This window comes from Uloborus diversus, chromosome 2 (genome assembly GCF_026930045.1).
Source record: "Uloborus diversus isolate 005 chromosome 2, Udiv.v.3.1, whole genome shotgun sequence".
Taxonomy (NCBI): domain Eukaryota; kingdom Metazoa; phylum Arthropoda; class Arachnida; order Araneae; family Uloboridae; genus Uloborus; species Uloborus diversus.
In genome coordinates, this window is record NC_072732.1 from 15,664,396 (window position 1) to 15,680,019 (window position 15,624).

Here is a 15,624-nt window from a genome sequence, read left to right on the forward strand (position 1 = left end):
GTCTCTCGTCATTGAACAGTTACCAGAAAACCCGATTTTAGGGAAGCAGGAGGGGCGCCCTTAACTTTGTAAGCCCTCAGACAACGCCCTCAGGCTTTGTAATGTATTAACATCAAATGGGCATAGCTTTTCTGCTTTTCAATAATGTTACAAATTCTGTAAATAGTAACTATTTTTATGATTAATTTGCTGTAATTTAGCTAAATTTGGCGATTACTAAATTATCATTCATCTAAAAGTATTGTAGCAACGTAACTTGTAAATAGTTTCTTGTAATGAATATACAGCCCCCGTACATTTGGCTGAAGTATAGGTCCCCTCATTTCTGAATGATAAAATTTGTGAATGGAAAGAAATAAGAAAGTGTAGAACGGTGTAGCATTTTCTGAAATAGTTGAGAGTTCTCTTTCGATGTTTATAAAATAGCCGTTACGCATGATAAAAAGTCAGTTTCGATTGAGAATTTGTACTGAGAGTGTATTAGCTCTGTTTATTGCGAGGCATTTCGCTGTGTTGTTTTGCGTATTTGGATGTAAATACGTGTGTAACCGTTGAGTTTACGGTTTTGAGTAATATTTGCTGAATCGCTGATGATTAATTTAGCAGTTGTTAACGATCTTTCCTGTACATAGTGTAAATAAATTTCCTGTGTGTTCTCAAGAACTGTGTCTTCATTTCAAGAAAGTTGAAGTCGCACCGGAACCTTTAACAATATAACTTGCATCGAGCACATGACGGACCTATTAATCTATTGTCATCTTTGAGGCATCTAGGGGGCAAAATAAACTTATTAGCGTATTCTTCTTCCTTTTCCCCCGAAATCAAATATTGTTTTTCTGTTCTTTGTGTGTGTGCGTGTGTGTGTGACAACCTAGTTGGCATCCAACCATTTTGGCCAAAGACAAAGAGATTGGGTATGTGTAAAAAATCATAACGACGTCAAATTGAAGAAATCTGAAGAGAACTACATACACGTGTTTCGGGGTTTAAAGATACCCCTTTTTCAATGTAGAAAAATGAGTTTTTGGATTTAGAGATACCCAATAAAAGCTTTTATTGGATCTCTTTTCATTCAAAAGCTCACTTTTCTGCGTTGTGAAAGGTCTTTCTTGAAACTCCGAAACACGTGTATGCAGTTTGTAAATCTAGGCGATTTAGCGTTGTTATATTTTCTTTTACTTTTCTGTACAATGGTATTTTTTTATCTTTGGGCATTTGTGGTGAATTGTGTGCGATTTCCCATGAAATTACTTGTAACGAAAACAAAATGGTCCATTAAAAACACCGGCAGCCAACGAATGATGAGTAATAAGTATATTATATCACAAGAATTTATCATACGGATACTAAAAAAAAACATCCCTATTGTACTTTTTCCCCCAGAAAGAGCAATAAAGCGAAAGAAATTTTCATTCATTCTTCTTTTCTTTACCAAAAGCGTATTTTAGTTGTCACGGAACCTCCTCAAATTGGACTCCCCTTGAAATGCAGATTCTTTAGGGAACAGTAGGTTTATAGCAGCTTTTGTAGATGTGACATTAGTCTTTCGCTCCGCTGATGACGTCATCCGTCAACGTCATCTGATCTCCTTAATGGGCGTGTCCCACTGGGAACCTGTGAAATATTAAACGACTTTCCAACGCCTTCCCCATAAAACCACGGGATGCCTAAGTACCTCAGTTAATCTTATTTCTTTGCACATTTTCTCGGAGAAAAATAAAAGAAATATTTCAATAACTATTTTTTATCATCATTGTATTTTATATTTGTTTTATTTTATGCATTCGTTCAATTATTTTATCGTTGGTTACTTTATTTCTTATGCATTCATTTTCTTAATACCGTAGAACCTCTCAATAAGGGACACTAATGGGACCCGAAATTATGTCCCTTAAGTAGAGGTGTCCCTTCTTTGGAGGTATTTTAGTTTATACATGCAGTGTGTTTATTCAGTATAATTTTGTTATGAAGTTACAAACACTATTAACACTTAAGATTAAATACTTTTCATTTTTCATGCACAACTAAATCAAATTCACACTTTATGATTTTTTAAATTGTTCATTATTTTATTAATTACTAGTGGTACCCGCAAGGCTTTGCCCGTAATAGAAAAGTCAAAGGTCTTTTGGTTCGCATGCATATTTACAAATAATGTATGGTGAATTTTCTCTCCAATTGGCTTGTGCCCCTGTTACGGTTCCACGTTATGATAATTTCGTAATTTACTCGTCCATCTTATGATAATTTTGTTCTTAAAATTGGAATAGAAAATGAACCACGTCGAATTTTCGGAAAATCGCTTTGAGGTGCACACCCCTATGCTACAAACTAACTTTGTGCCAAATTTCATGAAAATCGGCCGAACGGTCTAGGCGCTATGCGCGTCACAGAGATCCAGACATCCTCCGGACAGACTTTCAGCTTTATTACTAGTAAAGATAATTGAGTTAAAAATTTGGTAAGTCTAAAGTTTTTACCCATAAAGCAATAGTTTTGAAGTAATTCATTGCATGAATTTGCTTCATGTCATGTGATTTACATTGCAAGACACTGTGAATTACAATTAGTGTTCACATTTCAATTTTTATATGAAAATCCAGTCAGATTCTGTGCCCTCTCCTTTGGCCCTGAGCCTACTTGAATAAATGTGGGTGGACAACTCATGCATGTCACTTTCAGCAAGATTTTTACAATGTATAATACTAGTTTCATCAACATATGTTAATGTTCAACTCTCCTCAATCAATTTTTAAAGGAAATGTGAAACTTGAATTCCAGTAATTTCACTCTTTCTTATGCACTTGTACATAATTTTTTGTAATTTTGTATTTTCTATGAATGTCCCTTAAATAGAGTGTCCCTTATTTAAAGGCAAATACGAGGAAGTCCCTATTCAAAGGGACTGGGACTAGAAAAATGTCCCTTAAATAGAGGTGTCCCTTATTCGGAGGTGTCCCTCAAGGGAGGTTCTACTCTATGTATATAACTAGAAAGTCGCCCGTCAAGGTATGACGGGTGAAAATCGCTTCTACATTCGAAGGAAGTCATTGCCTGTTTAGTGATAATGTGATGGTTGAAATTGTAGCCCTAACTCCAGTGGATTAACCCTAAACTCCAGTAGGTAGCGCTCATTGTTGATCATTTTTTCGTTTCTTCATTCCCCTGAAATGACACAGTCTTACCAGTGAAGTAGTTAAGTTACCGGATTGAGTTCAGCCTTGTGACAATAAAGCCGCTCCCTGAATGTCAAACATTACTAAAACATATCATAAAATTATCTTGCCGTGGCGCGAATTTCATTGTTGAAAATCACGGGTTACTCGATCATTGGCTATTATATGTGTATGAGGATTATATATAAATTTGGAAATGACGGAGAATACATTAAATGAGAAATAAAAATAAAATAACATTTTGCTAGCCGACAGGGCGGTCTATAAGGTTTGGTGTTGACCTCTGAAGTTACAGGTTCAAATCCAGCTTAAGTCGACGGATTTTCAGGATGCGTAAAAGCGTCAGCGTCAATTTCGCATGAATATGCGGCATGTTAACGGTTCCATTAAAATCATTTTTAGTTTTGCTCACTCTCATCTTAATTAAATGCCAAGTGCAATTTCAAATCCCGTGAGCCCAGGTGCCTCCATCTGGTGGGAAACTGGGCGTCAAATTTTTTAAGTAGTAATGGTTACTCGACGTTAAATCCCGGTTATCACAAATTTGCCATTTCAACTGCGCTTGCGCGCGGACTTAGCTGATTTGAAAAATCTTGCTAAAATTGATTACAAACATTTTAAGTTTGTTAATAAATATGAGATAGCAACAGGTAAAACTTAGAAATCACAAAGCTTTCTCTGATTTAGTTTTTAGGCATCGGTACAGATTGAGTTTTGCGTCTTAATTATTAATGGATTTCTATCAAACAAAGGCCATTTTCAGGGCCAAATTTTTAAATACAAAGACGAACCCTCAATCTAAATAAAAATGTATAATATTAAGCTGTTTACGGCTAACGTAAAATATCCGCAAAAGACAAATATCTATTCTCTTATTCCAATCATTTTTGAAGTACACAACGTGTTTTACGTTTATGTTAAATAAATATTTCCGAACCAATAAATAAGTGTCATTTTTCTCTTTACATTACAAAGATTATCAGTTATTCATATCCGTAGTTTCATATAATATATCACGAAATCGATGTGAAAGTATTCTAATCGCATTCATTAATTTATTGGAACTCTAGCTGAGCCTAAATATAAACAAGCAACACGAAATCTTAAAACAGAAAGGCCAAAAAGGCAAATTTGTGATAACCGGGATTTAACGTCTCGTGTAATGGTTAGCTGTCGATAGTGGTGCCACGTAAAAGAATGGATGGGAATGCACTATATCTGCAAATGGCCAGAAGCTGATACACAGCGCCAGTAAAAATAAGATTAAAAACAATATCGGGGGGGGGGGGGCGTTTTGTGAAGTGTGACACTTTGTGACAAAGGAGAAGAGTCAAACATGATGACGAAATGTGTGACGTCATTCATATACAGACCCTAAACCTAAGGCCCGTATATATACGAGCCGACGCATCAGCTTAAGATCAGCCTTTTTGGATCGGAGCGCGTGTTTGAATGGTTGTCTTTTCTGGCGAGTTATCTCGTTGGTGATTGTTCACTGTAGGCAATTATAAGCGGCACGTGAATTGTTTGTAAAATAAAATATTATTTTCTGCAAATTTGGCGAAATCCGAAACTTTGCTGTGGTAACCCGAGCAGTGCAGCAATGAAAAATCCGATCCAAAATTGCTAAACTTAATCTGATGCGTCGGCCTATCTATATAGCGGCTCTACCTAAACCATTCAAAGAATCAAAATTTTGATTTTTTGATTTCCACCACTTTTGCTCTCAACGGTTCTTGTGGCATTGCATTCTTTGCTTGCGATATTTCGGCTTGAAGTACTTTCACCCAAACCGCTGTGTCAAACATGCACAGCTATGTTATCTTCTTTACTAATAATAAAGCAGAAAGTCTCTCTGTCCGGAGGATGTCTGGATGTCTGTAGGATGTCTGTGACGCGCATAGCGCCTAAACCGTTCGGCCGGTTTTCATGAAATTTGGCACAAAGTTAGTATGTAGCATGGGGGTGTGCACCTCGAAGCGATTTTTCGAAAATTCGATGTGGTTCTTTTTCTATTCCAATTTTAACACTCCGTCGGGCGCAATATGTTGTAGAACACGATCGGGCACATTGAGTCTGGGAAGCACACTTTGATCTACTGATCTTTGATCTACTGATCTACTGATGCATGTTCACATTTTCTTACGAAAAAATTGTCAACTACAAACTCCAAAGAAGAGAAATAAAACAGTTTTTCATGATTTTCGAATGTAACATAAGTTTATTTGAGAAAATGAATATACATTTTTCCATGAGCTATTGAGGGGCGTGGCTAACTAAAGAATTCGAGGTGTGCCTAATAGATCAGTTGCGCCCGACCGAGTGTTAAGAAAAAAAAGTATCAGAAGATGGACGAGTAAATTACGAAATTATCATAACGTGGAACCGTAACATGGGCACAAGCCAATTGGCGAGATACGAAATTATCATAACGTGGAACCGTAAGATGGGTACAAGCCAACTGGCGAGAAAATTCACCATACATTATTTGTAAATATACAGGCGAACCAAAAGACATTTTGATTTTTCTATTACGGGCAAAGCCGTGCGGGTATCACTAGTTTTCAATAAACCCACGTGATAGCTTTCCCACGAGAGGCGGGTTCATTTTTGATGTTTTATAGCGAATTCCAAGCGTTACAGATCGATGAAAACGCGCACGCTATCAGAAGCAAGCGATCACAATCAAACAGAGAAGAAGCAGACGACTTCATCGCGTTCTTTTTCGTTCCGAGGCGCTGGAAAGAATGGGTTCTTTTGTGAGAAGAAACATCTGTTGCAGCGCTCCTGAAATTGTAGACTGCCGGCCTTGCTGCTAAAAGCTCGGGGCAGGATTCGATGGCACAAAGGAGATCCAGTTACATAGAGAGCGCTAGAAATAAACATGGTGGAAAAGAATACACAAATTAATAGGCAGAGAGGCTTGTGGTTATTAATAACTGACTAGCAACATACTGGTTGTACAACAGAATGGATATGGAGGGCGTTCTGTAAAGCGCCGAATGAATGATTTAACATTATCTAATGATATTAAAAATATTTCTTTTATGTATATTTTCATATATTTTCATGTTTGTATGTACAGTCGGATCTCCATATATCGAAGTAGAATATTTCCGGAAAAAAATTCGATATGTAGAAATTTTGATACATAGAAACGATCTTATTTTATCGTACAAATCTCCTACACTAAAATTAAAGCTAATTTTCGGGTACAAAACCCAATTTCTAATTGATACGAGTATCGGATTAAATGAAAGTTGAAAAATAAAAAATTAACAGAAATTACACTTTTTCGCCTTCATACATCTTCTTTCTTCTGCAATTAACTTGATTCGCAACATGAAGGGGGTTTCGTTTTGATAGTGTAATCGAGAGAAAAGTAAAAAATCAATCTACTTCACTTGAATGATTTTTACTGCAGCTAAAAAAACTAGGAATGATAATCAACAGACAAAAGGGATAACTTGAAACTGATTTTACAGTGTTACTGGTTACAACTTAGATTTAAAATAAACTTGAGGGAATTTAAGAAGTCCAGAACGGAGCAACGACCTATCTATACAGCCCTCAACCCCAGATTCCTTATGAGTTTCGTAGCAACCTTTAGTGAACATAATTTTCTCCCCTAATTTTCATTTTTCATGAGACAAACAGTCTGAAGTGGAAAAAAAATCTACGAATGTCTCGAAAAAAATTTCGCGATATATAGAGATTTTTTCGATATATAGAAACAATTTTTCTATGTAATGAACATAGAAATTTGCTGTGATTTCGATGTATAGAAAATTTCGATATGTGGAAGTTCGATATATGGAGGTTCGACTGTATGCGTGTGAACGGCTTGGATTTATCCGTGAGACTCGGGCCTCATGAGCAAATATTTGGATATCCAAAAATAAGTTTTTTTGTCTTAAATATCTTTACTGAGTGAAATAAGAGCCTCCGAAATCTAAATTTTTCTTACCCTTCCCAGGATCATTTCTCCTGTATATGTTTCAATATTTCAGACTTGACAAATATTTTGCGATATGTGTTTGTTATTGTGTTTTTTGGTGACATAAATCGGTACCCTCTTTTTAAGCAGCAATTTTGATGTCTCATATTCAGTATAAATAGTTACTGTAAAAGTAGTTTTCACGAATGTTAAGATATTGGAGATTTTAGGAGCTACAAATTGCGCGATATTTTAAGAACAGAACCGAAGCTTGGAAAAAAAAAATGATTCCCAAGGTTTAAGTTTTTTGTAATTGCGATAGCCTTGCAAAAATAAGTGCTGTTATAGTATTTAACAAACTTTACAAAAGAATCATTTTGTGATAGTGTCAGGCTTCTAAATAGTTTTATACTAGTTGCGTTGCCCGGCTTTGCCCGGTGCACCTTGAAAATAAAAATTGTGTCAAGTGACGTATATTCAACAATCAGGCGAAAAAAATAAATAAAAAAAAACATCATGATTTCCCTTCCAAACAATGACGACAGATATTAAAATACTTTTAAGAAATTAAATCCAGAAAGATGGATTTAAAATGCGTAACCATGGAAACACAAAATAAAATAAGTTTAAGCAATTAAAATGCGAAAGAAAATGGTTCACAATTTGAATGGAATCGAGATTTCTTAAACTTGATTTAAAAAGGCTTGTAACTTTTTTTCCTTTCGAGATAAAAGCTTATTTTTTCGACCATAGGTCGAGTTAGATCTGGAGTAAAAAAAGGTCGCTTTTTCCAATGGCGTCAAAAAGAAAGCTGTGGGTCAATTCCTTCACTTTTAATTGATTTTTTTAATGAAGAAAGTAGTGACTAAATTTTAGCTAAGCCTGAAAAAAATTCGAGTTAAAAACGCAAATAATTCCCGCCGTAATAAAGTTAGAGCATTGAAACAAATTGCGTAGAACGCGGAAAATTCTACCTTTTCTAACGATATGTAATATTAATATATGCAAGTCATTTTTCACCCCCATATTTGAAAATTTATGTGTAAATTGGACGTAAATTGGAATAAAAAAAGAATTATTCGTCGAATTGTATTCGAACTGGTCTGCAAACCCTTTCAGGACTTAATGGAACAAACTGTGAAAATTTCAGCGCAATCGGCCGGGTAGTTCTCGAGTTTTGCGAGTTCAAACACACAGACGCTTTTTGGGGACTTCATTTTATACTAAGTAGAGATTACACTCAGTGAGACCTCCGACAATCATTTGCCATCTTCCTCACACTTTCTAGTTCAGTTCTTTTATGAATGTATGCATGTACGTATGTGTAGGGACTTTCGTTATGGGTTTTAGAAATAATATCCCTAAACTTTATTATACAGAGTGTTCCTTAACTTTGTCCTTTATTTTCAACTTTTTGTTAATTATGGTGGAATTTTTGTTATCCCCAAGTAACCTTGAAGTCTTAACAGTCATTACCATGGGCAGAACACCATCCATGTCTTAACACAGTAGCATTCTGTGCCATGTTCTCGCACATGTTTTCCTGCAAAACATCTCCAAATCTCCAACACTCCGCAGAACATGATTCAGAATTCAGCTGCGCTACGACATGGATGGTGTTTTGGCGATGTTTATGACTCTTGTGACTTGTTCAAGGGAACTATAGACAACAATCATGTCACTATAACTAATTTTGGGTTGAAAATAATGCGTGTATACGCCCACTTCCTTATTATAAACCAGTCTCAAAGTTTTTAGGTTGGTTGGTTGATTAAATTTTAATGGGGCAAAAGCCCTTGAGGGCTATACTACGCCACAAAGTTTTCAGGAAGAAATACCCCGTGGATTGAGAAAATAAGTCATCCGACCTCTGTAACTAGATTATGTTAGAACCAGGGGCATGCACAGGGGAGAGGGACAACGGACACCTGTTAGGCTGAGCTGACGGAGGTCCGAGCTTTTTTTAAATGAGGGGTGAAATATATGTAGAGACGTACGAGTAAACAATAAGGAGGGGGGCCTGTAAAAGTCATTTCTTACGGACCCCAAATCTTCTGTGCACGCACCTGGTTAGAACTTATCTACAGAAGATACAGGGTGTCCAGGAAAGGACTCCCTGATTTCAAAATTAAATGTCTCGAAAACAAAGGCCGATATTGGAATAAAACAAACGGCATATTTCTTGTGAAACCCATAAAAATCACGTACAGAAACTTGGAAATTAGTTTAAAAAATTGCTAATAGGGGGCGCTGCACGCTGTTATTGCAATGGAAATCCCCATAAATAGTGCTGCGAAGGGGTAAGGCGCTTCAGCAGTAGTTTTGCCTCTCAGAGACACTTACATTTTCGCTAGAAATTATCGTCCAACCTCTTCGCAGCACTATTTATGAGGACTTGTATTGCAATTACAGCGTGCAGCGCCCCCTCTTGGCAATGTTTGTTACTAATTTCCAAGTTTACTTACATGATTTTTATGGGTTTCACAATAAACATACCGTTTATTTTATTCCAATATCGGCCTTTGTTTTGTAGATATTTAATTTCGAAATCAGGGAGTCCTTTTCTGGACACCCTGTATATCTTTAGAGGATATACATATATCACGCGAATCCCATACACCCTAGACTAGATGTGAAGAAAGAAATGTGCAAGATATTTCTTTGCTTGCAATCAAGTGCCTCATTTTGAAAACCTCTCTTTCAGTGGGTCGACTCTTCACCAGTCCGGCCTCCCACAACCAGTCGGAGGTTGAGGCACTGCTGCTGCGAAGCTCCTACATGCGCGGCAGGGGCTCTTGGACGCCCAAAGCGTGCGCCCCGCGCCACAGAGTGGCCATCATCATCCCTTATAGGGACCGCCTAGAGCACCTGTGGACTCTCCTCTACACCCTGCACCCCCTCCTACAGAGACAGCTGGTCGAGTACAGAATATATGTGGTCGAGCAGGTGAGTAAAATACTTTTATAGCCATAAGAGCAGTGCTGTTAGTTATTTTCTTAAGATATATCTACTACTCTACTCTACTAAGTTATCAAAGAATGCATCGGTTACAATTACAGTGGTGGTAAAATAATATAATAGTTCAAAAAACTAAAAAAAAACACGCTTTCGTAGCAAAATGAACTAAAAAGTGAAAAATAATCTTTGGATGAAAGTAGTTGACCAATCACTTAGTTTTAATGTTATACAAAAAAGCGTGGGGTGCTGTCTATTTACATTTTTGCTTGGACAACAAATGGAAGAAATTCAAGACAACTGATAAGAAGCCCCCCAGCTTTTTTGTATTACATTAAAATTAAGGGATGGGTCAACTACTTTCATCCAAAGATTATTTTTCACTTTTTATTTCATTTTGCTACGAAAGCGTGTTTTTTTTAGTTTTTTGAACTATTATATTATTTTTCTGTTTTTTAGTCTTATGTTGGAGAATTATCAGGCGACGAAATTATTTATAAACCGAGTGCGAGGTAATATCTTAAAGTTAAGACAAGGGCACCCCGATGGGAAGCTACTGTGAGTCATCGATGTATGTTTGCGGAAATCATATTTATATTACTTTGAAAATTTGAGAGGCATTTGAATAAAAGTTTTGTTCAACAATGGTCTGATCAGCAATGAATTTCCAATTGAAGACTCACCTAAATTTTGGCATGAAATTAGTTAAAAACAATTATATTTCATGTTCTAATTACCTTGGAACATTGGAACAAATTTTGTCTGATGCAGAAAAACTAAAGGTTTTTGTAGATATTTTTAAATAATTTTTGCGAGCATTTTTAATGTTTTTTTTTTTAATTTTTCCTTTTTCACATTGCTGGATTTATGCCAAAATATTGATTAAAATTGGAGGAAACTAACAATTAAAAGAGTTAATTAATAAAATTGATTATAGAATATTGCATTGTCATCGGGTCTGAGGTCGCGTGCCAAGTTTCAAAAGAATCCGATCGCAGGAAGTGGCCGAAATTTGAGTTGCAAGATTCCGTTACAAGATACATACATACATACATACATACAGGTGAAGCTAATAAAAGCGTGTTAAAAAATTGCATCACCCGCGCCGCAAAGGAGACGAATATCATCCCGACTGCATTCAACACACAGTCAAGCATCCCGTATCCCAGAAGATTTGGGGATGTATTTCTGATCAAGGAGTTGGTGGGTTTCACTTTGTGCAAGGAACAGTAAACGCGCAGGTGTATATTGGCATTTTGGAGGAGAAATTGCTTCCTACTATCCGGGATCACTTTACTTCAGTTCCAGACGTCATTTTCCAGGATGATTCTGCTCCGTGCCATAGGGAAAAACTGGTAAGTAACAATTTAAAAACCTTTGTCCTATCATTATAGTCTAAGAGCTAGCAACGTTTTCGAGATAGAATTTTAGGAAAGCTGATTTCTCTATATATTTTTCCCTGTGACGTATCGAACAGCGTGCATGCTGTCTGGCGGCCGTTAAACGCTGCGTTTATTACTGCGCATCACATCTTTAGAGGTAAAAATATGGATTTTGAAATCATTTTAGTAAGAATCTTTTCTTTTTCAGGGAATTCTAAACACTTTTCGAAACACGAATTTAATATTGCCAGACATTTTTGCTGTTGCCAATATCATGCCAGATGATATTTTTTACGAAAAAAATAATTAAAAAAAAACTATTTTAGTATGTCTGTCATTTTAATATTATTTTACCTACATATGAATAAGTACAAAATTAATTTGACAGACATGAATTCGGTTGCGTACTCGACAGACAGACCGATAAGCTGAGACCAAACGAAAGAAGTATTCCTAGCGTGGTGCCCAAGTTTTAGGTCAAATTAGTCACCTCGCTTTAAAATTAAGAATTGCTTGTTGAATTCACACACATGTTGCCTATTTTTTGTTAAAATTTATGTAAAAAGTTAAGTATTTTCCATTTTGCGAGCGTGCCGCGCAGAGAACCACATCCATTTTCAATTTGCGCACTGTGATGTAATTCTTGTTGATCACTTACTGAAACAGGAAGGTAATAACGATTGTGGTGGCGCAATCATAGAGCTGAGATAAAAATTACAAAATTGTAATTTAAATCTTCAGTTAAAGCTTTTTTATTTTTTTTAAAATACATACATATATATATATATATATATATATATATATATATATATATATATATATATATATATATATATATATATATATATATATATATATATATATATATATATACATATATATATATATATATATATATATATATATATATATATTTTTGTAAAGGTCTATAATAGTGAATTGCTTGCTCAAGATCTTTTGAAGACTCTTTTCTGACTCCTTTTTTCCCTTCCTCGTCTGCCGTGTTTTACATTTGAACATTTAATATTCGCAACTCCAACGAACTATAGGGGGCACTGCAGTCACTGTCTAATGGCGGAATTAAAAACTAAAACAAACGCATGTGGTAACGAAGAAAATGCTAAAAGTGTTGTGATTTTTGTTGTTATGTATGATTTTTTCGCTTTATTCATTTGAAAAGATTTTTCAAAGTCTTTTGGTTATTCTGACCCATATAGAAAGAGATTAGAAACCAAAAAGTATTACGAAAGTAAACAATTAATGCAGAACACACAGCAAGTTGTTCTGAAGCAGCCATTTTCACGATGTTGAATTCGGAATTCATAAATTTTTGGTTCGCTTCGAACGGCATTTTCATTTTGTACCGTTTTTTCTATACATTAGTACATATTAAGTTCAGTTTCGTGACATTTCCGGCATTTGTTGACATTTTTGTCACATAGTGCACATACGTGGCAGACTGTCAAGAGTAACGTTTAACACTAGATAATTTATTTCTATGACTATATGATTGTATATCTAAAAAAATCATGCATTTAATTCATTCGTCATGAAAATGATTTACCTGATATGCGAAATCTTGTCAAGATACATTATTCTTTCACACAATTTGAAAACCATAACCCTATAAAAAGATTTTTGGCGAACTTTTATTTTTTATTGTTCAAATTCTTAACGTTCTTTCTGGATTTTTCAATCTGTTCTGCGATAAATATTTTCAAGAAAATTTATTTGCATACTGTCTATTTCAGTAGGATACTGTAGTAACAAAGGTTATTTAAATCACTTATGTGGAATTAGGTTAAGGAAAAGTGTCCAGTCAATGTTGCTAAGTTCGTTTTTTTTTTCATCGAATTGAAAAACTGATATTTATTCAAATTCACTCAGAACAAAATAAATAAAATGTGCACTCACAGTTTATATATGGTGGTAGTTTTCTTTTCAGTTGATTGACCATTATTTCTTTTTACTTATCGAATTCTGTAATCTTACTATCATTTTATTCCACTCATGATAAAAATTAAAAATGGTTTAACTAAAAACGCGAAATCTCGCCAAGGCTACTTTGATCGCACAATTCCAAAACTATAACCCTAAACAAATTTGGCGAAACCTTTCAGCTGAGAATAAAAGGAATAAAGTAAATTCTTTCTCGGTTAAACATTTTTCATTTTGTTCTACGATAATAAATTCAAGAAAATATTTTGCATACTGTCCATTCCAACTAAATGCTGCTGTAAAATATGATTAGTTAAATTAACTTAAGATTAAAAAAAACTCATATTCTTACAAATTCATACAAAACAATAAAAAATTTTACCTGGTATAACGTTATCCAATTTTGTTAATCCAGAGTTTTCTTGTTTACGCTTCCACCATTTAATACTTTTTTGAAAGAAATAAGGAAAACTAACATTATTTTGAGAAGCTCGAGAATACTATTAAGGGACGAATTAATTTCTGTTGTTGAAGGCGTTCTTAGACATGTTGAATGCGTTACTCAGAACAAACTGACCGCGTTTACGTCAACAGATACACATGGAGCGCAACGTGGCAATGTTTTAGTTGCATTCGCAGTTTTATAAATCACCGCAAGGTAGCGTATTCGAGCGCTGGAGTTCCGAATTTATAAAACATTACAAACGATATTTAAATTAAATAATGCAAAGAAAAAAGAACATTGCATACGATAATAGTCTGAAATGCTTATACTTCTTTGTTTTATTTAATTAAACTATCGTCTGAAATGTTTATGTATCTTTGCGTTATTTAACTTAAATATCGTCTGCTTTTTCTTATTTTCTTTGTAATATCAGCGAAAACAGAAATTAGATAGAACAGTGGAAATGTTTTGCTGGTATGTAAACTTTGTTTTTCTTACGCGTCTTTGACGAAAAATGTTACTGTAAATTTTCTCATCAATATGATTATTCTTAAATATTACTTTTAAAAATGTATTCAAAATTATCGTGAAAATTATGACAGAATAATGGCAAATAAAATGAAATGTTTATTTTGCAATGGAATAAATGAAAAAATAATAGTATTTGACGAAGGAAAATTGAAAAAATGTGAAGAAGTTTTGAGTGTTCGTGTTACATTCAACTTGAAATATAGTAATATAAAGTTACCCCAACAACTAAATACTTCTGATGGATACCACACACGATGTTACAAATCCTTTGCATCCTTGATGGCGAAGTATCGGAATATATCTGATGATAATTATGATTCATCAATACTCTTCCTGGCAGATCAAGTTCTTCTTCAACATTACCGAATAATCCAGTAGATGCAAGAGAGACTTTGTCATGTAGTGATGCCTGTTCAAGTCTTAGTAATGAAAGAGTCTGTTTTTTCTGTGAAAAGGATCGAAAACAAGTCAAAGGTAAGCAACAAAATTTACATTCTTCCAATGATGTCAAGATGCTTGAAAAAGTAACGCAGTGGGTTGAAAAATGCCAAAATCAAGAGTTGATACAAAAAATTAGTTATCTGAAAACCTCAAATGGTCCAATATTCTATCATCATTCATGTGAATTGGAATATTTCAATCATTACAAAAGAATAATTACTGATACTACACGAACCTCTTGGCATTGCGTAAGAGATATTCACAACACTGTTTTCGATAAAATTGTGTCAATAATTCAGGAAGACATAATTAAAAAAAAAGTTATTTGCTATTAAATTCTCTTTGTGACACTTATAATTATGAATTACAACAGGAATTAGTACTTCATCCTGAATCAGAAATAAATATGATGAAAAATCATCAGCTTGAAGAAAAAATATTAAAACAGTTCAAGCAAATAAAGATTATAACAAAATACAAAAAAAAGATTATTATGCATACTGATAGTAACTTATTAGAAGAAGAAGACTTTATGATGCTCGAAGAAAATGATCTCATCGATAAAGTTGCTTCGATTCTAAGAACTACAATTTTGAAAATGGAGAAAACAAAATTACCTGCTGCAATGAAAACAAAGGATTTGATAAATGGTGAATGCACAATTCCTGAAAAATTAGATCGTTTCTTTAAAGCATTGATTGGAGGTAAAGATATTCGTCGCAGAGATGGAGTTAATTGTCATAGATTGAGCAACTCATTGGCTCAACGGTACTGTGAAACCATCAAAACATATAACTCTGGGTATGACTGTCAAAAGTC

General features: G+C 34.7%; 1 protein-coding gene across 2 annotated transcripts in view; it reads left to right on the forward strand.

The window, feature by feature from the left end:
* Window positions 1-15,624, forward strand: part of LOC129217749 (beta-1,4-N-acetylgalactosaminyltransferase bre-4-like) — a 471,087-nt gene that overhangs the window by 342,829 nt on the left and 112,634 nt on the right. For both annotated transcript variants that reach the window (XM_054852088.1, XM_054852089.1), the window contains one exon: window positions 9,818-10,059. In XM_054852088.1, coding sequence (XP_054708063.1) covers window positions 9,818-10,059 — 242 coding nt within the window. The remainder of the gene's footprint in view (window positions 1-9,817; window positions 10,060-15,624) is intronic.